The following is a 23,790-nucleotide window of genomic DNA, read 5'->3' as shown; positions in this document are numbered from 1 at the left end:
GACGAGGAAGTGTCTTTTTCATCGGTACTACGTGGGTGGAAAGGTTTTTGGGCAACCGGGCATCCAACTCAACCTGCAGATCTGAAATACCGGCATTTCAAACAGATGAGGGGGCGGTGTGTTCCTGCACATTGGAAGACCTTTTTCCGCTGCCTCGACGCCACCAATATAGTTGCACTGCCTTGTAATCTCAAAAGAAAGTGCTTCCTTGTATTGGCGTCGTCTTGGTCACGTTGTGTCCATTGCGCGCTGGGGTGTGAGTGTATAGCAGGAAAAGGCCTTTTTAATGGGTGCCCCTCGTCTAATCCAGGTACCTTGCACCATCCGCCGTCCATTGGCCATTACAGCACTAAGTAGTACGGCTCGTTTCGGTATATCGCCCCTAGTGGCAGAAAACGGGAGTGGCTGCCTTACGCAACTTTTTATAAAGACGGCCGAGTCCCGCGTACTTTGCCTCGTCCGTATTTAGCAGCGGCGGATTCGCACGTGTTTTTTTAATTTTCAGCCGTCCCATGTAGGCGATCCTTCTGAACCGATGATAGGTAGGATCGTGTTTGCTCACAAGCAAACTTTGGGTTGACTGAGGTCAGTTGCAGGAGTCTCCCAAATAGGCGGCCTGCGAAGAAACGCCGCGCCCGGGACGGTTTTAAATCGTTTTATTTCGTTTAAGATTTTTTTTCAGGAGCGGAATACAGGGGTGCAAATGTTAACTAAAAGGCCTCCTGAAGCCCACGCAGACAGTGGCACTTTCTTGTAGTAATAAATTCAATTAAGTGCTATATTGTTTGTGTGGGATTTGGGCCTGGCAGAACTACAAGCACTGCATCTTTTCTGCCTTTCCTTAAGGAATGGATGTGCATTTAGTCTTTATGTTGTCTAAATAATATTTTTCTTTTTTGTCTGCAGAACTCTTAAGCCAAGATCCATCTCGCTGACTGATCCTTGCCCAGATATGGGCACTTTCTTTTTCTAATCTAGAAAGTGCTTCATTGTTTGGGTGAGGCTCTGGCTCAGATTCACACCAAATTGGACTGCTTGGAATGTCTTTCTGGTGTCCCATCTTGTGTGAGATGTTCATAAGTTCCTGGAGGCAACTTCACCAGGAGTTCTTCTGTTCTGTATGTGCTCATAAGTGCTCCGTGATGAAGTGGTTTCTAGGTAGCTCAGACAGCTCTCGGCATAGCATAATCTTCTGGCTGGGTGCAGCTCAAACTTTAGCACTTTCATGTTAAAGCAACTCTGTAAGTGCTACATTGTTTGGGTAGCTCCCAAATCAGGACTTTCCAAATGGAGAAAATATTTTTCTGTGTACTTATATATAGCATGTACTTATATAGCATGTACTTATATAGCTTGTATAGCATGTATTCTATTGCATGTAAAATGTTAAACTGTATCCTGAGAGTCAAATTTTCAATAAATGTTGCAAGTAAATAAAAATTGCAATATATTGCAATAAACTTGTCTTGTGTGATTCTTAAATGCTCATGGATACCAAGGGGGTGAATGTGAAGGGATTCTTATTTTAAAGGTCTTTTTACAAAAGCTTATTCCATAATGGCTTTTCCATAAGTGCCACTGGGAAAATGTTCATATCCATTCATATTTCTAATGTTTAGCTCACTAAGCAACTTCTTTTTAAACTGAGATTGGCTATTCATGTGCAATGATTTTCATGTCAATGTATGGGTTTCTTTGGGTAACCCTCTTAAGTTCTAGCTACTAAAATTTATTTAATAACAAAAAGACATCTAAAATAGGTTGTGATCAAATTCTGAGCAATGGGATGTGTCCCTTCACTGTATTCCCAACAACCCAAATTATAAATGCATATGGCAGGCTTCAGATTTGCTACTTGTCACTGCCTTAGTCATATCTAGGGATAAGGCAAATTAATTGGGGTGGTTTCTGATTAAATTAGAACCATAATACTAGTTCAAATGAACTTCTAACAAATGAACTTCTAAACGCCAATGCAAAGCTGTGGCCTTGGAAGCAAAATTCTGAATTAGATAAAAGACTATTCAAGCAGAAAGTTTTTCAAGCTTTCTAGTTTGAACACTAGATGGGATTATACATGTTCATGCATGGAACTATAACTTGTTTCAAAGAAATAATGCTCAGCTTATTACTGGCTCATCCTAAGTCTCACTGCTTCACCTTCATTGAATGCTAAGTGCATCAGAACAATGGTCTCAGTCCCTGTTATTGCGTGCTTATTAAATTGCTAGAAATTTATAATGCATGTCTTGAGAAAAAGTCATTAACATGTTTTTAAAGTTTTATCAATTTTGATCTTTCATGAATTGAAAACTGGAACATACATCCCAGTCCAAACTTATGTGAGTTTTTTAATAGAGGTCAATCCTATTGTTTAAATAAGCTTTTTTATACCACAAGATGAGTTTCTCAAATCAAAGTCCAAGCTACATGCTCCCTCTTGTAAGGGACAATCCAGAGTTTTTCTAAAAATATATCCAGTAGAGTTGCTTAGCTTCAGGAAGGCAACAGTCCCAGGGCTCTTAAAGCATTTTCATGGCCTTAAGTACCTTCTTTTTTCTCAGTCTTTCTCCTCATAGTTTGCATCCTTTCAACCAGACAGACAATTGTAGACCGTCACAATTTTCTCTCCAACCCATCCTGAGAGCAGAGGAGGGAGGGGAGAGAGAATCTTATTAGCAAAGTCATAAGCAAATAACACATGGAAAGAGTATAGATTGTTACCACTAATGGGTAAAGACATTGGATCACAATATATGTCTACCAATATGTTTTAACAAGAAGTGCAGTACTGGAATGCTAGATATGAGTTTTTCTTGGTTGGGAATGGAAGAAAAGAAGCCTGTGTGGAACTAGAAGAAATGTTATCCTAGATCACAGGTAGGTAACCTTAGCTCTTATGACTTGTGGACTTCAACTCCCAGAATTCCTGAGCCATCATGCCTCAGCATGGAAACCTCCATTTCTCAGCATAGCTGGCTTAGGAATTCTGGGAGTTGAAGTCCACAGATATAAAAGAGCCAAGGTTGCCTACCCCTGTCCTAGATTGTCAGGAAGGATACAGTAGGAAGGGAACATGCTTACTATTCAAATTTCTTTGGAGGTATAAAATAAAATAGTTAAATAGCCTGTGGCAGTGGTTCTTAACCTGTGGTCCGTGGACCCCTGGGGGTGTGTGATGTCATCACAGGGGGTCCTCAAAGGCTTGAAGAAATGTTATGATTTAAATCTTGAGTTAAGTCTTGGTGGTCTGTGGCCCTGGTCTGCAAAAGATATCTAGAGGGAGTCTGTGGTAAAGAAAAGGTTGAGAACCACTGGCCTATGGAAAATATTAACAATAGTCAAAACATTGTCAAATTCAGGTGCTGAAATGCAAATTTGATGACTCCATACTTTGGAATAGCCACTAGATGGCAACACATATGGTAGCCACTGTATGGCTATACAGCATACAAACAGTACAATATAGTATAGTACAGTGATTAGCAATTAATAAAAACAAAGTAAATCCCCAAGCTTTGCAAATAGAATGGGAGAAGATGGTTTTTATAAGTTGACAATATCATCTATGACATTTTTGCAAGTGTTATGAAATGTGAAATCGTTGCATCAAGTTATGTTCAAATATTGCAGAGAAAGTGAAGGACATTCTCTGCATCAATTACTCTATTGGTGTTCTTAAAACAATAGTTTGGGGCTACCATATCTAACCTGCAAAAAAAATCCATAAGACCACTAGATGGCAAACAAGAGACAGGGAAAAATTCTACAATTTTATTGCTCCCTCTCCCAAGCTCGGATAGCAGATGATAACTCTACAGGTAAGCAATTTATAGATATTTTGTAGAAGAAGTATTTAGTGCTGTTACTAGGACTGAGAATAAACGTTAATCAAATGTATGGAACATTAATTTAGGTTTGAGATAACTTTAAAAGACAGCAGAAAAAAAACCCAGTGATTTCAGTAATTATTGTTTTCATTAGTATGAAATTCCATTATCTATTATTCAGAGATGTATTTAGTTAAGAAAAGGGCTTCATTCTGATACGTGTAGACCCTTTATAAAAAAAAATAGTTGCCCTCTTCTTCAAGTTACTGTATGTCATTTTAGTATAGCATATATACAATTCATTTTCTTTCTACTGTTTTTGGTATTTTCACTTATTCCTTGGTTACTATCCAGAAAACTAAGCTTCATTCATTAATGTTCAAAATAACCTTCTCCAACTGATTATCCTCCTTATGTGTTTGATTTTGAGTCCCAAATCCAGACAATTAGAAAGTTACTGAGTTGGAGAAGATGGAATTAGCAACAAATATTGGATATCAGAACAGTGCTTTCTTAAAAAAAAAAAAAGTCCTCTATATATAAGACATAGCCAATGGGTTATATACTCCTATTTGGGGTTTGGGTCCCCCCCCCCAATTTCAATCCTCTCTAAAACAATTTCCAAGGCCATTGATGTCTTTTCTTAAAAACAACAAAAATCATGATGTCCATGCTCAATGTCGGTAGTGCACGTCCACCCATAAGATTCATTTTCCCACTCACTGTCAAAGATAATGCATTAATGAAGTACTGTATGTCTTTGCAAATTGGTAAGCAAAAGGGGAGAGAAAATCCTGGGAGAGAGAGAAGGAAGGCAAGGAGAAGCTTCACTCATTCAGGAGACAGGCTCCAGGCTGAAGAAGGGATGGATCACTGGGGGCGGGGGGGGATGGGGGGAACCAAAGCAAAGGGGAAAGTTAAGGAGAGAGAAAGGAAGGAGAGGTTCACATCTAGAAGCCAGGGTGAAGAAAATGTTGCAACAATGTGATTTTTTTTCATCCCACCAAGAAGTTAAAACTCATAGATTTGTACAAGATAATGACAATGGACATAAAAACCACAGGATTTTTTTAAATGATCATGACTAAATTAATTATTAATTAATACTGTAACTAAGTGCTAAGGGAGCCTGTAGCACATAGGCTAAGAAAAACATTTTCTTACACTGAAGATAGTGGTATAGTATGACTGTCACATGCAGAAGCCAAAGTTAGTTGTGATTTTGCTGATCAAAAATTATGGAATTTATGAAAATTGACTCCCTAAGGAGAAATTGCAATAAGATATGAAGAATTTAACAAGATGATGGATCAAACATTTATCAAGGAAATAAAATACTAATAAAAAGTCTAAATGAGAATTCAGACAAAGTCAAGGGTACAAGTGAAAAATATTCATTGACTGTCTGGCTTGCCATTTCCATGAATGCTTTAGTGCTTTCTTCAAAACACTCATGATCACATGGCAAATTACACTACACTTCCAAAAAGATGGGCCAGCAAAAGTTATACTTTGGAATTTGTTAAGTATACTAACCATGTTGTTTTCCAAAATGTGATGAATGATATTGAATGTCTCTTATCACACATTAATGGTAGGTGAAAGGACTAAGGTTCCAATTAGTAAAGTGTGGATTTTATATATCAAGTTTTGCTCTTCTAATATGAAGAGTTATCCTGATGCCTTAACCACACTGACCCTCTAAACAAAATTCTATACTGATAACCAACTGAATCTGCAAAAGATGGTAACATTCACCTCACATGGTACAAGAATCATATAGGGAAAATACACAGGTGTCACAAGAAGGAAATTCCACATCTCACAGAACAACATTGCGTAGCTCATTGGTCAGTTCAAGGCAACAAAGATGCATGGGAATACTGCACTAAAAGTTTATAGACTAGTTCTTTGATTGGAAAATATATCACATCAGTAAAGAAATTGCCATTTGAGGAAATGGTCCAAATTGCAGAATATGAGGTGGTCTCATGAAGACCATTAAATGATATATTTTCCAATCAAAGAACTAGTCTATAAACTTAGTGCAGTATTGCTCAAAGGAGATAGAGAAAGGAATAGCCAATTACTACAGAACCCATGAAATTACATTGCTACTGCAATTGAAAATGATGTTTTGGCTGAATTGGCAGAAATACTGTATATTGTGCATTACACCAGCTGAGGCTTTGGAGTTTGCTAAGGCCAGAATAGGAAGTCAGCCCCAAAGTGAAAACATTATTACTAACATTGGAGTAGTGATACTGTTCTGTGATTTCTGAGTAAGTACGTAACCATCTGGATGGCGAACTGAAAGAGTGTGTTGCATTTAAAATACCAACATTACAAGAGCAAGATTACATTTTTGGGAATGAAGAAAATCAGAATCTGATGTGTAAGTATGCAAAGATTCTGAAATTGTCATCTATGAGTCGTACTCCTAATCAAATTTCTGCCGATGAGAAAGACTTATCAGAAATGAAAATGCATATAATGAAAAAGTCCATTTTTTTTCCAAAGCACAGGTTTAAATTTGTTGGACTGGAAAAGATGAAAATTGGCAAACTTGGATTCAAAGTTAACCTTGACTCTTTATACCTATTAAGATGGATATGTCTATATCTATCCCTCTTAATAGATCTAATAACTTTTTTTTTCTGGAAAAGTGACAAAAACACACCACAAAAACTAAGAAGAATCAATTGGTCATGCTAATAATAAAAATAATCACTGATAAGTTTGATTTAAAAAATATTAAATTCAAGCATGCCTATTTAAGTTACTTTTTAAAATTGTTTTGATTCGCAGATGTAATTTATGTACAGTACAATTATGTAATCAGTTGAATAAAAATATTCTCATTTTAAAAATAATGTAATTTAGGGAGCGTTATATGTAAAGTATATTGTGCACTTCCCTGCCCAAAAAAACCCACTGCCTCCTGGCCCAGGAAAGCTCAGGCCAACCCAATTGCTGCTTAGAAGAGATCATGCTTTGTGCATCTGCTTGCCTGTCTTAAGAGGGATCATTGCCCCTGCCCCAAAAGATTTTACCAAGATCCCAGGCCTCTGGGTCCTTGTGCAATCCGCATGGCACAGACGATATCATCATTGATGTTACTTGTCAGCAGATCTGTAATAACAAAGAAGATGGTGTAAGGTGCTGAACTGTAGACTCCTGTTCCTTCAGAGCTATAGAATTCCTGGAGGGGCTTCCTCAACCACCTGCTTAGGACACTATTTAGGAGACCTTCTAGCCTAGTCTGAAGTTCAGTACATCTCACTCTTACAGCAGCCCCCAAACTATCTGGCGGAGAGGACCAGCATGCAAGAAAAAAAAAATATTTGTAAAGCTCACTTGTAAGTTCTCTATAATTAACTAGTGTTGCTTTTATCCAAGCATCTTCTAAAAATGGGAGATAATTCTCTTAGGTCTTTTCATGTTGTATACTTGAGCCATTCAGTATTCCGACTGACAAGTACAGTATGCATAGTTCAATGACTTTATACCAATAAACCAAGGCAGAATTACCCACTGAATGGTAATTCTTATACTTAATACTAACAGCAAAGTGCAATCCTGACTCATAGTGACTTTTCCTTAAATGGCTGCAAGGAACCCAATTAAATGTCACTGTATAGAACTGAAGCCAACCCACTTTAGAGCTCACCACTGCAATGCATTTGGCAGATGTTTGGTTTAGCGTGTTTGTAATCTTCACACCAGATATGACTGTTAATCTGAAAGATACCATTACTGGTGCTGCCATCAGCTTCATGGTCCACAAGCGCTGTGTCAAAGTGGCTCTCATAGAAGGCTAAGCAGACCCCTGTGGTATGGAGAAGGAAAAATGAGAACTTAGTACTCTCTTTCCAATTTAACACAACATTTGATCTAGGAAAAAGCTTGATGCTGGCATTTGGAAAAGGCACATGAATTCATCAAGTTTTCTGAATACAGACGTTTGCTTATCATAATGGTTTTGGTTCAACTGTTCATGGGGATAAGTAAGTCACCAGCTGTTCTGGAGCTGATGGAAGCTGGATCTCAATATTTTTTTTTTTTTTTTTATTGAAAGTTTTATAAATCTCAATATTTGAAGGGTGACATAAAATAAGAGTCTGGTTTTTGTCCTTTTCTTTGGAAGATTAGTTTGTAACAGTTTGGACCGCAACTTTTTTCTACTCACATGTAACTGTCGAAATGTATCAGTCTAGCCAATAGAACTACATTTCTAAATAATGGGTTCAGCGCTGTACTCAAGGATATCTCTGGGAAAACAGCAAAGAAAGGATGACAGACTCACAATCAGCCAGACTGTATCCACGATATCCCTCCAAGCCAGATTTCTTCAACACTCGGGCCAATTCACAGCGTCCAAAGATCTTTCCCCCAACACTAAATGAAAGGCATGTGAGGAGAGACAGAAGCAAAAGATACTTCATCCCTAAAAAAACATTGAGTAGAAGAAACACTATCCCAAGTGAAGGGCTGATAAGGTGAAGGCAGGAGGTTCCAAGGTGGCCTATGGGGAAAGAAAAATGTATTATGGACCTTCACAGGCAGTTAGAGATTCAAGCAGCTGGACCATTCATTCCATTTATTCCATCCATCCATCCATCCATCCATTCATTCATCTTTCCTTTGTTTTCTCTCTAACTGCTAGGACCTGTTACCTATGGGCCAACTTAACAAAGTACATGTTTTATCCTGATGCTTCAGTGCTTCCCTTCAAAGGAAAACATCTGGCAGTTAATATTTGAAATGTTATAGTCGGCAAAACTCTATGCTCATGCTTCAGTTTCACTGTTTTCACCTTTTAATTTATTTTTCTTTGGAAAGTGCAGTTAGCTGTAGAAAATGTGCAGTTTTCCATACAATCACTCATTCTATAGGATGACATTCTCCTAAGATCTTGCAGATCTAATCTTGGCCAGAATTCAAGAACATTGGCATTCTACTCATACTTGTTCAACCACGGTATATGAAAGATATCAGTCATGGTAAAGATTTCTGGCAACCCAAAATCTCAAGGAATAACATTTTATTTCTCTAGTTCACAGATGGAAATCTATTCCCCTCCCCACTATGCCAGAGAGATACCTTTGACTTTTGAGGACACCCTCTCATCTCAATATTCTGCTGAACTACAATTCTTAGCATTTTTTTCCCCTTAGGCCATGTTATAGTTACAAGGACTGTTCAAGTACATCCACAGGTCTCAGATTTCCTACCCAATATTAATCTTATATCCCATTTGTTCTAAAGAAACCTAGCTCCAGCTCTGACTAGAGGTGCAGATAGGTCACTACCAGCCTTAATTGCCTTATAGAAGTCCTCTTTAGCTGGCTACACATGTTACTTCAGTGGCAATCAGCACAACTAACACTTCTCTTCTCCCCTGCCCAAAGTTCCTCCATGCAACGACTTCTAGCTTCCTGTGACCTTAGAGCAGTCCTTCCCGACCGTAGCAACTTAAAATGTGTAAACTTCAGCTCCCAGAATTCCCCCAACAAGCATGCTAGAATATTCTGGGAACTGAAGTCCATAAATCTTAAAGTTGCTGGGTTGTAAAACACTGCCTTACAGCAAAAAAAAAAAAGAGGGGGGGAGGTGGAAAAGAAAGGAAGGAAGGAAGAGAAGAAAGGAGGGTCAGTTCAAATGCAGTTTCTTATTTTAAACAACTTCAGTCATTATATCATTCTTATTTCCTGACTCCTGAAATAACAGGCATTCGTTTCTGCTACCTGATGCATTTGCACCGAATATTACTTTTCTGTTGTAGCCTTTAACATATACATAATAACACGAGCAATTACAAATATGTATTAGTTTGAACAAGTAAAAAAGCCCTAACTATAAAAGTTGTTTTAAAAATAAAGGGGGGGGGGAGAATCACAATACAGTGTACCAGTGAGCACTAAAGCCCCATATGGGGTAGCTGCTATTTTCATTCCCTTCATTCTCTGACTGGTTATTGGGGGTCCTAGGCTGCAAGACTTAGGCCAGCCCATGGCACAGCTTTAACTGCACCACTGCTGGTGTAGGATTATAGGTAGTCTCAGGCTAAATACCACAAAATAAGGAGGGATTTTTGTCAGAGGGGGTTTTTTTGTTGTTGTTCATCTTACTCCCCTCCCAAAGGCAGCTGTTACACCAATTCATTGAAAAGCCAAACTAAAAAAAAATACAACTGCCTAAACTCTCCCACTCTTTCAATTCTGCCCCAGCCTCCATCATCCAAAGTTCTGTCAGATGAAGCTTGCCCCCAATTTCTTATCCAAAAACGAAAGCAAACTCCTCCCCCAAATCAGAACTGAAGAAGCTGCTTGGATGAGAAGCAAAACGTCTTCAAGGAAAAACAAAGTCCAGTCGCCTTTTGAAGAAGCACCTTTGGGTCAACCATGACCTGGATGACTGAGAATCTCCATAGACATCCTCCCCCAAATGTTCCTCCCCTTTCAGAAATTTGGGGGACAATATACTAAAGTCAATTTCCTTTAGATATTTGGAGACAGACCCTTATCATTCCCGCATATTGAACGCATATATAAGGCCTAGGCCCTGTTTCTCTTGCAGAAAAAACTACAATTAAGAAATCTAGCTTTATGCACCTCTTCCCTTCTGTTTGTCTCATAAAACCACATGTCCATCCCAGAGCAGCAGATAAAAGTCAGTCTAGAGAATTCATACCCAACCTGGGATTAGTACTACCCTTACTGAAAGCCACTTACTGAACAATCATTGAATAAGTTAGAAGAACAGTCTGATTCTCTCTAGAATTGAAGACGGGGTTCTAAGTTACAGGTACTTCTAGAACCCAACTAGACTTCTGTGACATTACACTGTGTTGACTTGAACATTCCTTTACTTCCACCTTGGACTCTTGCTGCAACTTGCATCCTCTGGCTTTTCTTTACTAGTGATGCTCAGACCATTAAACCTAGCTGTTGATATAATGACACCTACTCCTGATTTTTTTTTTTGCTATATTTTTATGTTTTGCGGTGCAAAAAACAGGGCGATAAATCCACGTAAATTGTGGCCTGAGACAAGGCCAGTGTCTTTGGGACAAGGGATAAAATTGCACAGCCATTTAGTGACACTGTAGCACTTTATTGTTGAATGTTGTGTGGTCCCAGTTCCACATATTCCAATATGGTACTCCTTATGGACTACCTCTCTATGTGCTTAAGTTTAAGTTTTATAGCTGACATAGGTCAGGATAAGGCCATTATCTAATTAAGTCTACATTCAGCTAAGAATATAGTCCATAAATATCTATCACTCAATTGCCAATATTTTATAAGACAAATATAATATAAAGTATATGATATAAAGCAGAGTTTCCCAAAGTGGTCAGTATTGACTCCCCGAGGACTATCCAAGGGATAGTCCTTATTACTGATAAATGGCTGGAGGGCAAAAGGAGGTCAGTAAATATCTAGGGGTCACTAGGTGATTGATAAATAATGAAAAGTCAATTGGGGGTCAATTAATCTTTTGGGGTCTCTGTAGAGCTCCACACCAGTTACAGGTCCTGAAGGCTAGTGGTAAGACTCAACCATCAGCTAGAGCAGCCTTGAGTTGTCTCTATTATTATAACGAATTATTATGATTTGTCATACAATCAGCCAGATGTTTAGACTGTATTTGGTATTTTTATCCCCCTATTGAGTCCTTCCCAAGGATCTGGACTAGGCAGATGTTATTTGATGGTGTTAAAGATATTGTCACAGGATATAACCTGTTTCAGGTAAAGCTGCCTGTTGCAATTGACTTATGGTGATTTTGCCAATGCTGATGCTGTTCAAGTGGCACGCCGGTTGTTTTGCGATTGCACCCAAGGTGCCTATTACCTATATTGGTACTGGCTTTGCTTTCTTTTGCCACAGTTGTTTTACTTCTAGTTGTAAGTCTTTTGATTTTTGTGATTTAATTCTGGCTAATACCATTATTATTGTTTGTAGTACTAGTCAAAGTATTATTTATTAAATCATTTTATATAATACATATTAGGGGGTCACTGAGCAATCTGTAGTGTCAAGGAGGGCTCAGTGAGCTGATGCTTGGGGACCCCTAATGTAAAGCAGTCTTAAAATAAAAAAAGTTAATCTTGTTTCCAGTGTTGTACATTAATGGTTCTAAATACAAATTAAATAAAGAATACAAGTGTAAAATAATTTATTTTTAAAAAAACCCCATAAAATGTAAAAGAAAAATAGAATAGGATCAAGCTCAGGAGGGGAAAAAAAACAAGTGAAGGAGGAGTGGATAACATTTTACTTCTAGTTGACATGAGTCTGTATTCTGCATTCTGTATTCTTCTGCATTCTGAAGAAAAAAGATCTTTTAACATTATTCTTAAACAGAAAAATGGGAATAAAAATAAATAGAAAAAGCTGTAAGGAAGGGGGAAAGAGTGGAAAAGAGAAAAGAAATAAAGAATTCAGATACAACACAACCTGACAATATACCAAGCCACTAAACAAGAAACGGGAACCAGCTAGTTAATATGCTACAGGTCAGATGAATTCAAGTGTTCAGGAGGAAAATGCGAAGGTATCAGTTTTAAATCCTGTTAGAAAGTCTTTTATTGAAGCAATTCAAGAAGGGGATTTTTTTAAAAAAAAAATGATAACAATAAAGGCAATGCCACTCATTTTTTCAATATTTGAGGATAAAAATAAGGAACTGAAAGAACAGAAGTATCTACTGTTTTAGCTTTAAGTCCCATTAAAAGAGTGTTAGCTGAGACTGGTGTTTGGAACTTTTTGCCTCTTCCTGCCTGATACAAAATGTAAGGCAGAAGTGCATAAAATAATGCAGCTGGGCAGATTTAGCAAGATTCTGTCCCTTGGAAGTTTCTTCTCTCCTTAGAACATTTGGGTAGATAGATATTTTATTCTTCTCAGGACCAGTACTCCAATTGATGCTGACTCTTGTCTAGATCTGTGTGATATCCTACATCTTGTAGTAACATGCAGAAATTCAACAGTAGCAACGCTTGAACTGGTCCCAGCAAAGAACTTCACATCATGGAAGCTACTAGTTGGAGATGGCAATGAGAGCTTATGTCTCTCTTTTTTTTTTTCTCTTTAAACTACATGAAATTCTGCACCACATGGACCTTATTTCATCAAAGCAATACAGTATAATATGTCATTGTACATAATTCCTTTGTTCTAAATATGTCAACTAAAATCAAAAAGTTTCTCCTGCAACATCAGCATGAACTGGATCACCCTCTTTTATATCAAAAAGCAGGAGAGGAAAGTGTCCAAGTATTTATTAAAATAAATTCTTTGCCAATTATGAGTTTTGAAGTCAGTTTAAGAATCAATCTCTTTTCTTTCAAAGTAATAACCACAGAAACTAATAAACCTTTAAACAGATCCAAAATAAGGCTCTAACTTTGAAGATCAAATGAAAGGCCAGGAGATGGTGATATGTGCTAATCACTTTGTCCTGAATTATCACATTAGTCTCCTGGAGTCTCAGCTACATTTTTAAAAACTGTGATTGTCACTGAGAATATTTCTAATTGAATTTCCTTTGCAGACTTAAGGGAGAATTTTTTAAAATATCTTCTTTTTTTACCTGCTAATTTCTTAATTGAAAATGAATTCCGCTGGATAGGTCTTGCCAGATGGCTGATCTCAATGTGCTGTTCCTAACCATATTTCACTTCTTCAACCTGAGGAAGTTCTAGATTGCAGTGGAAAATAGCCCTGATGTGTCGTGTTGCAGTGACAACCATAAAGCAAACCTAACCATGATTTAAAAACCAGCTATAATCTACATTTACCATGATGAGAGAAAAGCTTCCAAAGGCTATGTATGAAGTTGGTACAAGCAGATAACATTTTGTTGGATTATGTTCCAATAGGAACTTTCTTCCTCAATGCCAATAGCTGGAGTGAAAGGCAATTTGGATTTAGATCACAGCTATATACTGTATCCCATACTCCAGGTCCTGATTCAGCGTCATTTGGAATGGAATGGAATGGAATGGAATAGAATAGAATAGAATAGAATAGAATAGAATAGAATAGAATAGAATAGAATAGAATAGAATTTTTTATTGTCCAAGTGTGATTGAACACACAAGGAATTTGTTTCTGATGGATAAGTTCAGAATATGCCCTTAAACAGCAAGTAATAGATCATAAATCATAATAAACAACAATGGATAAATCATAAGAAACCAATAGGAGAAGAGTTAAGTAGGAAAGATGAGAGGATGATAAAAGATAAGAAATGACACAGTGCTGCGTTCAGCAGAATGATGGCACGGGGGAAAAAAACTATTTTTGTATTTAGGTAGTAGTTTTGGCATGCAATGCCTTGTAGCGGTGTCCTGAGGGGAGAAATTGAAACAGTTTATGTCCAGGATGTGAGGGGTCTGTAGATATTTTCTCAGCCCTCTTTTTGGTTCATGCAGTATAAGATCCTCAGTGGAAGGCAGGCTGGTTGCAATTGCTTTTTCTACAGTCCTAACTATCCGTTGAAGTCCGTATCTGTCCTGTTTGGTTGCAGTGCCAAACCAGACAGTTATTGAGGTACAAATGATAGACTTAATAAATTGCTAATGATATAGACAAGATAGGGTCTAATTTAGCTTTGATCATTTTATTTAAGAAACTTACTATATACCTTAGCCCTAAAAGCTGTAAAATCTTTTAAAAAGCATCAAATGGGAAAAATCTTGTACAAAAGCAGCATTGTTACTCTGAGTGAGCTTGGCTCAGAGTAACAGTGCTACTTTTCATTGATAAACATGAGAAAACATAAACAGATATTCCATAGTTGCTTGATGTCACATTATAGAATTAGCTAAAAGTCTTACTAACATGTGAGAAATAATATTTGTCCTTCATACTATCTATGTGAAGCCATCTGCTGTTTTATTCTGCATGAATGTTGATAACCTGTTAAATGAGATTAGCAGATGATTCTTAACAAAAGTATTTGAGATCACATTGTTTCACATAGATAGAACAAACCAAATGATATATCTAAAGGTATAGGAAGATGTTCTCTCTCTCTCTTTTTTTTTTTTGTCAGATTGGCACAGAGAGCAGATTGCCAAGTTGAAGACATGAATTGTTTGAACAAAACTCTTCTAAGGAAACACCTGGAAACTGGGCTTCTTTCACTGGTTATCTGGAAGAAAAAGTTTCCACTCAAACTTAGAAAGAAGTGCAAAAGTTACAGTACTATTCTATTTGACAGTCGTTTCCTCAATACGTATTTTGCAGTAGAAGTGAGAATACCTCTGGATGTCTCACAGCACAGATGACCAAACTGTTGTTTTTTGTTCAGACACAAAGGAACTATAGAATCCTACTCCCAGCTTTTGAAATTCTCCACTAAATTTCAGTCCCCCAAAACTGGATGAACAATATCTTCAAATTTCTCCAGAGGAAGGAGAAATTCTATGCCAGAACTCTGGGTGGGTGAATTTCCCCATTTCTTTGAATGAAGAGTTCTCCGGCAATTTTTCAACAGCAGGATTCCCTTTTATCAGTTATTAGTGCTGCTTCTGAGAAAGGCCAGAGGAGAGATTTCCTTCATCATGTCTTCGCTTTGAATTTAACTGAAGCCTGGGAAGCAGAGAAGGCTGCAGACTACTGAAGAGAGCTGATTGTGTGGTGAAAGACACATGTCCCTCAGTTACCTTCTAACTAAATAAGAACACTGTATTGCACCCATATGAATTTCTCAAAAATACTAATTTTCTTTGCAAAACTCTTAAGTAAATTCTATTACATCAAGTTGAATGATATAATAGAATCATTCAGCTTGATATAACAATATCAATATTATATTGTTAGGGAAAAAATGTCTGGAGGATTTCTGTGGCAGGCACTGCTCACAATTACTACAGCATTGGGGGAGTACATGCAGCAGAACAGAAGAGAAGCTGAAGTGGATGAGAGAAATATAGAAATCTAATCTCAAACTCTGATAGCATGGATGGAGGTGAAAACAACAAGTAATCTCATTCCAGAAACTAGCATATCTGGCCCTTTATCAGTTGCAGTGTTTTCAGCTAAGATTTACATTTATTTCATGAATATCATTTCAATGATTTAATTGTAAAATACTGGCATACTAAATCTCAGTATAATAAAAAAAACATGCTAAATATATCTGAAAAGAAAATCCCGGTTGTCTGTTGACAAGAGGTCTATTACGGAGAAGAAATCTTAACTTGGCCGATTCATTTGAACACAAAAGGGAATCTTCTAATTTAATTACAGTATCCCTACATTCTTGGATTTCTTGTTTTTATTATTTTTAACATTTAAAATCTTAACATCTTGGCTTAAAATGTTGACATTTATAATAAAAAAGCAAAGGGAGAACTAAGAAAAGTATTAAATACACCTATTAGTATAAAAACCTCAAGAAAATGTCCTCCTCAAGGCCCGGTGAGCATCAAAGCATTATGATTTATGTTAAAAACCCTATTATAATTTGCTCCTTCAATAACTCAAAGTACTTTAGCATCATGTTTGCTTGGACCAATCTGGATTGGCAAAGAAGGGTGATTATTATCAGTTTGTTTATCTCCACACTCCACTTAACTGATGTAAATCATGCCTAGTGAACCGTGGTGCTGTCAGTTGACATTTAAATTTGAAGTTGAGGCAATCGCTCTGTTGTGCAAAGTACATGACCAATGTGTTAACTCTTATTTTATTTCTCCAGAAGAGTTGGGGTGTCTATCTGGGTAGCATACTCTTGCTTTAGTCACACCAGCAAAGCCAACAGCAGCCTTCTCCTTTTCTAGTCATTTTTGGTGAGCCGCTGCTCGTATTTTGTCTTATTTTTTTTCCTGTATGGAAACTATTGGAACTATTATAGAAAATTGTGCCCGTGCCTTGAGTTCTTCAGGGTTTCCACCCCCATTTCTGTTAGATTGCTAGCAATTCAGTATCAAGCTACATGGTGATGGCAAGAAGAAGAATGACTGGAGGCTGAGTAAATCCTCCACTTTCTGGCCCATGTCATTTTTTCATTTGGGGTAGAGTTTTAAGTCCATCCCAAGCACAACTTTCTTTTTGGGGTACAAGCAAGTAGCCAACATTTTAATTTAATATACAAAACTCTCAGTAACAATTTGATGACATATTTTAAATGTATTCTCTCTCTCTCTCTCTCTCTCTCTCTCTCTCTCTCTCTCTCTCTCTCTCTCTCTCTCTCTCTCTCTCTCCCTCTCTCTCTCTATATATATATATATATAAATATACTGAATGGCAACCAAATAATAGTTTAAATAATTATTTACTGGAATGCACAAAGCTTTTTACAATATCTCTAGCATTTAATTCTAGTGACTTGAAATTGCCATAGTGGAGAATTTATGTGGATAAGGGTTTAATTGTTGAATTCTTGGTGATCTTTGAGCTTGTATCTTTTACTGCAGATCTTGCGTTACAAGACTAGGTAACATTATTAATGCATCAGAGAATGGAGTTTGCTAGCTGTTTATTTGTGGTAGCTTCTCTTACCGGCTTTGATTGGGTTATTGTTTCTTCTTAATTGGGGGGGGGAACATTCTTTGTTCTTTGATTGTTCTTGCTTATTCTGCTGGTACCTGCTTATCTGGGTGTTGGTAAATAGATGTGATAAGGAAAGATCTGTGTAGGTGTTTGCCATTTTCCTTGATCTTAGGTGGCTTCCTTTCTTGAATGGTGTGAAGACAGAGCTTATCTCAATGTGTTTTTTAATAGCTGATTCATCTAGGAATTCCCATCCATCTGGCTTACTCTAAGATGTCTATAATTTCCCACTTGAAACTGGAGTTGTTGTGAAATTAAGGAGTTTATATCCAGCTTTCTTGACTTAAAATTACGCTGGAGAATTAGCAAGAAAGCACCTCAGTATTATTCTTACATTATTGTATTTAGTTTTGCCTTATCTTCTACCTTATGAAGCATCAACTTCCCACTAAGGCATCTTTTTTTTAAATCACTTCTAAACTGAATCTTATACAAATAAATAGCTAACAAGTAACCAGGTTCCTATGGGCCTCAAGTACTAAGGATAAAACACTTGCTTGGATTGTGTTGTTTGCTTTTTTTCAATGTGAAGCAAGTAAATTTAAATTGAAAAAATAATCTATTCTGCATCTTTCTGTAAGATCCATATGTAGAGTTAGATAACAATTCTTCACTGAGAGCTGGGAAAGAAGTGAAAAAATGATTGATTTGGCTTATTTAGGTGTGAGACTAAATGCCCAAATAATATGGGCAACAGTGTTACTAAAGAAGTCCTAATATTTTAATCCAGGCCTGAAAAGGCAAAAGTGAACACATCATTTATTAGTGCATGTAAGCAAATTAATATACACCTAATATATTAAATCTAAAAATGACACTAAACATTACATTTTTAAACACAGATTCTATTTCACAAAATAAATGGCATTCAGCATGTTTTTGTAGAAAACGTGTCTTCCATAAGGAAAACAGAAGTTTGCTTTATCTTTTTAATGTAACATTTCCACACCAGATAAAACCCAAGTGAGATTTGAGCCTATATTCCCCAGTTTTATTCATTAAGCCATTGGTCACTTCACTTTTTAGAAAAAATGTTTAAGTAAACCATTAGAGTTGCCCATGAAAGTTTTGAAATCCATTACACCAGGTTAAAAAAAAAATAAAAAAATTAAGGCTACCTGAAATAATATGGTCTTTCCATCAAAGATGAAGTGAACAAGTATTCTGATCTGAGAATTTAATATACTGTTTCTCATAATTAAGCTCTGGTGATGCATGAGGTAAAAATTAGCATTATACTTTATCTTATGAAGCATTGAAATTCATCCTTTAGTAGAATGCAGCTGATTTAATAATTAAAAGGATTGCAACCTAAGGTTGAAATGGATGTAACTCTGGGTTCTCTTTCATATTCTCTATTTCTCTCCAGTTTCATATTTTTCATTGCCCTCCCTCATAAGCAGTGATGAGGGGTGAAGTGTGGATGTACAGAGGCCTATCTGTCAAGTCAGAGGCAGATTTCAAGATATCAGGAAGTTTGGGAGATATGATCTGATCTGAAATCCTAGCTAGGAATCCTACCATATACACTCCAATGAAATAAATACTAGAATAGCTGGACACTTAGCCAAAGAAACAAACAAATCTTTATTTGGGTCAGAGACGAGAGTAAGGAGGCTGGGTTACAAACAATAATTTTAAAAAGCTAAAAAAATATAAAAACAAGTTACACAAGGTTAGAACGCCTAAAATACATATTTTAAATATATTAACATGCATTTATAATTTATTTTAAATATATATGTATGCAGGTATGCAACGAAGGAATCTAAAAAGAATCTAAAGGGGGAGGTAAAACATTAAATGCCTGCAGGGGAAAAGTTAGTGTATGGCTAACTAAGTCTATCAGAATGTAAACCCCACTTAGCTGCTTGAGGCACAAGTCATCCATTATCTGATGGATTTTAAGTCCTGTTGCGTAGAACCTGGCAACATTATATGTTGTAGACATGCATAGGATTGTCCCATGCATCCTGGTGAGATAAGACTAGTACAAATGTCTCTATAATATAGGCACTGAAGGAGTACATGTGCTGTTGTTTCTATGTGTCCAGAGTCAGAGGGGCATGATCTCTCTAGGTGGAGACCTAGCCCCATATTTAATGATTAGAAACTATTTTATACATTTCTGTTGGCTCCAACACTGTTTTTGGAAGCCCTGCAGACACGCTCTGGAGCGCGCGAGTGGTTTGCGGTAAAGTATTTTTAAGCCTTTTAAGAAAACAAGTTGAGAAAAACAGTGACCAGGTGTGTCAGAATCATCTATCCCTGGCCTATAATTAGCTCAGATGTATTCCAGATTGATCTCAATTCATTTGACTAATGGAACTGAAAAATAGCTGAATTTGCAAAGCTAGGCCTCTTTGTCCATCAGGTTGCTCCTTGTTTCACCAATCAGATGCTGACGTGTCAGTTGTTAGGAGCTCACATATTTGTTGATACTTGGGTCCTCAGAGATCCCACCATAGCCTGCTATGTCTACTATGAATGATCAGGGGTCTCCATTTCATGAAATATTGCTCCCGTTCCTGTTATTATCTCTAATTTTGGATTTGGCATATTCATCATGGTTTTCTGAAAAGCCTCGTGTCCATATATTAGCACTGTTTAAATTACTTGAAAGACAGTGCCATGAAGCCAATATGTTTCAGAATCAACTCAAATGTAACAATCCACTCTTCAATGAATAGCTTCTATTTTGTACATGGATCTCACATTCCATATCTGCTTCTTACGTAGTTTTAACTTCAGAAGAATCACAGGCATCAGTTGCCAAACATGACAGACACATACTGCGTGGAATCTGCTGAATGCTGTTTTCTACAATATTGGCAATATGATTTCAAATAAAGCTAATTATACAGCATTAGATGAGAAGTTTTCAATGAGTTTATCAATAGATACAGTATTTATAAAGCTTTCTCTCACAAAACTCATTTCAAATTTTCTTATTTTTTTTACCTTATTATGTATGAATTATTTTCCTATCTAGAAATGTTTCTAGTGAAACTTCCCTTTAATGAAACATTATTGAACTGGCTAGTTTTCAGAGAAATTATGAGAATGATAGCTACCTACTTCTTTCTTGTCACATAAAATAAAAATCCGCTTTCAAGATACCAATTATACACATCTAACCTAATAGAAAATTATCAGTTCAAGAGAACAGTGATAAACAAGTAAATCTTGAGCAATAAATCAATAAATCCTCTACTGAGAAAGCAAAATTTGATCAATTCACATGGACCAAATATAATTTAAGAGCTGAGCAATAACTTGAGAGTCTAAAGTAATTTTATCAATAAAACTTTTTAAATTCCTCTGATGTTTTCAAAGGCATAGTGGTTACTCATTCATTAATTTGAGATCAACACTTCTACCCTAGAAAATAAAGTTCTCAAAAAAACCCCAGAGAATAATAGGCTTTAACCAAAAATATTTCAACTTAAAACAAACTTTGGTTATAACACTTAATGATCATCCAAAAAAGAAGACTAGAAATGTTTGCCTTTAGATCAGATCAAAGGTGATAATTCACTTATTCACAACTTTACCATCCACACATGAAGCACCGTAGGAAAGATAACTTAAGGCCAGTACATTATAATACTGCATCCAGTTTTGGTCACTGCGATGTAAAAAAGATGTTGAGACTCTAGAAAGAGTACAGAGAAGAGCAACAAAGATGATTAGGTGACTGGAACTAAAGCATATAAGGAACTGCTGCTGGAATTGGGTATGCCTAGTTTAATAAAGAGAAGGACGAGGGGGGACATGATAGCAGTGTTCCAATATCTCAGGAGCTGCCACAAAGAAGAGGGAGTCAAGCTATTTTCCAAAGTGCCTGAAGGCAGGACAAGAAGCAATGGGTGGAAACTAATCAAGGAGAGAAGCAACCTAGAACTAAGGAGAAACTTCCTGACAGTTAGAACAATTAACCAGTGGAACAACTTGCCTTCAGAAGCGGTGAATGCTCCAACACTGGAAGTTTTTAAGAAGAGACTGGACAGCCATTTGTCCGAAATGGTATAGGGTTTCCTGCCTGAGCAGGGGGTTGGACTAGATGACCTCCAAGGTCCCTTCCAATATTATTATTATTATTATTATTATTATTATTATTATTATTCCTTTGCTCTGTGAATGTGAAAGCAAACATCCTGTTTCAAAGCTTCCATGATGGGTTTATGACAGGAGAATGAGTTTATTCTCCATCTCCAGTGGCCTGAGCCCACTACAAGGCTTACCTTAAGTTCAAAAGATGGAGATTCTTCAAGGTTTTGGGATTAAAGGAAGGAAGAAGAGTAAATCCTAACTCTTTATATGGGCAGGTACTGGCCAACCATTAGAAAAAGTAAAGTAGCTGTGACTAATACCAGGGTGACCACACAGTGAAAGCCACCAGATTCTTTCTGCTCAGCATCTCTGTTGCTTGTTGCATGACAAAGTCTCATTCTTATAGTCTTATGTTACTATTTCCTGTACAAAAGGTAAAATGGAGATAAATGATTCAGAAGAAAGTAGATAGACCAAAAAGATATCAAGATTTACTGAAAGGTCTCTGAATAACGTGCAAGGATTTCTGACTCCCGTTTCTACCACGGCAGCAACAAAATGATTTCCCTACTTTCTGAAATTACTGAAACAGAGTAATGGGGGGTGGGGAAAAGCAATTTCATGGACTGCACTGAATTTTTTTTAAAGAAGGCAAACATCCCATTGCTTGACGATATTTAATAGACACCTGTGAAAACTTCTAAACTCGTTTATCAGAATAACAAATGGTTTTCAATGCAAGATCTTTTTCAGTAATGCACAGTCATCTTCTTAGTAGTTTCAGAGTGTATTAAAGCACAAATATATCATAACTTTAATAGCCACCGATTTACAATATTATTTCAATCTCCCACATATACACTACAAAGAATAGATTTCTACAAACTTTAATGAAATCAAATGTTAAAAGATTAATTTAAAAACTTAAGACAGTTGTAATGTTCAACAGTAAATGATGCAATTCTTAAACTTCTATCAGCAACAAGGCAACAGAATGTATATTTTTATATCTGAATCTAGTTAGTAGTCATAATAATATTATGAAAATAACAGCAAAGATTTTGCAAATCTGAAAAACGCATACTCCTTGTTTAAATCATTTGAAATGCCTAAATGACGGGAAGAGAAGAGATTAAAGAGGGATTTGCTTTTGTTGTATTTACCTCTAATGGAAATCACACAGAGAGAAAAACGTATTCTGTTCCTCTTAAGTACAAAATGGCCTGCTCCAGGTAGAATCTGCTTGCCCAATACATGCTCCCAGGAAGTCTAATAGATGCCAATCCCTTCCTGTCAGCAAGATAAAACATATCCAAACAGGAAGTACAAATCATGAGTGCTAACATGATCTTTATTGCAAGTTTACAGTAATAGAATTTTGCCAGTCTACAAGCATTTGCTCCTTCCCTTGACTTGACTTTCCAGAAAACCGGAGGGTCTTTTCTGAGATGCTTCGCGCACATTTTTTTTTCCTTCGCTGGGCTGAGATACCATTTGTATGGCGGTTGCTTAGGATGGAGCTCTTCCTCCTGTCTCCCAAGGGCTCATTCCCACAGACCATTACAACTTCCCACTCACTGAGAGATATGACAGCACAGCATCTGCAAACAAGGAACACAATCTGCTAGGTAGCTGGCACCGCATCACAATCCAGGCCATGCCCGTCTGCATGCACACGTACAGGAAAGAGGTGGGACTTGAATTGTGGCATCATGCCTGACATTTTGCCCATTTTTACTCCAGTATGAATGCCCCTGGATAGGAGGAAATAAAAAAGTCTCTATTAGGACACCCTTTCTTTGAAAAAAAATTGTCCCTGGAGTGAGGTTGGCTCTGTTCCCCAAAACTTTTTGAAAAGTGGTTAAATTTATTTTGTCATAGAACTTTCAGGGATTGAAGAGCAGCGCGCTTAACTATAAAGATGTTTTTCCCATCTTTTGAGAGAAGTATTCTGTAGAAGAGGAATTTAACATATATTTAGGCATGTTTTGTCAGTTGCCATTTTTTTGTGTATTTATACACTATTTTTCTTTACTGATTGGATTCTGTATACTGCTCAGAGTTGCTAGACTGAACTGAGGTAGAAATCTCAGTAATAAAGTATCCTTTTAAGTTAAATGTATTAAAGTAATTATTAATTATGTATTATTAAATTTTAAATAAACATTAAATTTTAAATAAACATTAAATAAATATCAAATTTATTAAATTTAATATTAAATTTATATTTTAATTGAAAATTATTTACTGATTAGAGTTATGGAACTTCCCAAATCTTAATGCATGTTAGAAAGCAAACTTAAAGAGTATTTTTAAATCAGATGGAACTTTTAAGA

General features: G+C 36.7%; 1 protein-coding gene across 1 annotated transcript in view; it reads right to left on the bottom strand.

The window, feature by feature from the left end:
* Positions 1 to 2,338: 2,338 nt before the first annotated feature.
* Positions 2,339 to 23,790, bottom strand: part of LOC120306662 — a 59,969-nt gene continuing 38,517 nt past the window's right edge. The window contains exons 10-13 of the mRNA XM_039340277.1: positions 8,137 to 8,228; positions 7,501 to 7,659; positions 6,884 to 6,962; positions 2,339 to 2,640 (exon numbers count right to left, since the gene is read on the bottom strand). Coding sequence (XP_039196211.1) covers positions 2,574 to 2,640; positions 6,884 to 6,962; positions 7,501 to 7,659; positions 8,137 to 8,228 — 397 coding nt within the window. The 3' untranslated portion in view covers positions 2,339 to 2,573. The remainder of the gene's footprint in view (positions 2,641 to 6,883; positions 6,963 to 7,500; positions 7,660 to 8,136; positions 8,229 to 23,790) is intronic.

Source organism: Crotalus tigris, unplaced genomic scaffold, assembly GCF_016545835.1.
Source record: "Crotalus tigris isolate CLP2741 ecotype Arizona unplaced genomic scaffold, ASM1654583v1 scf7180000017742.2353718, whole genome shotgun sequence".
NCBI lineage: Eukaryota > Metazoa > Chordata > Lepidosauria > Squamata > Viperidae > Crotalus > Crotalus tigris.
This window is presented reverse-complemented; position numbering and strand designations above follow the sequence as displayed.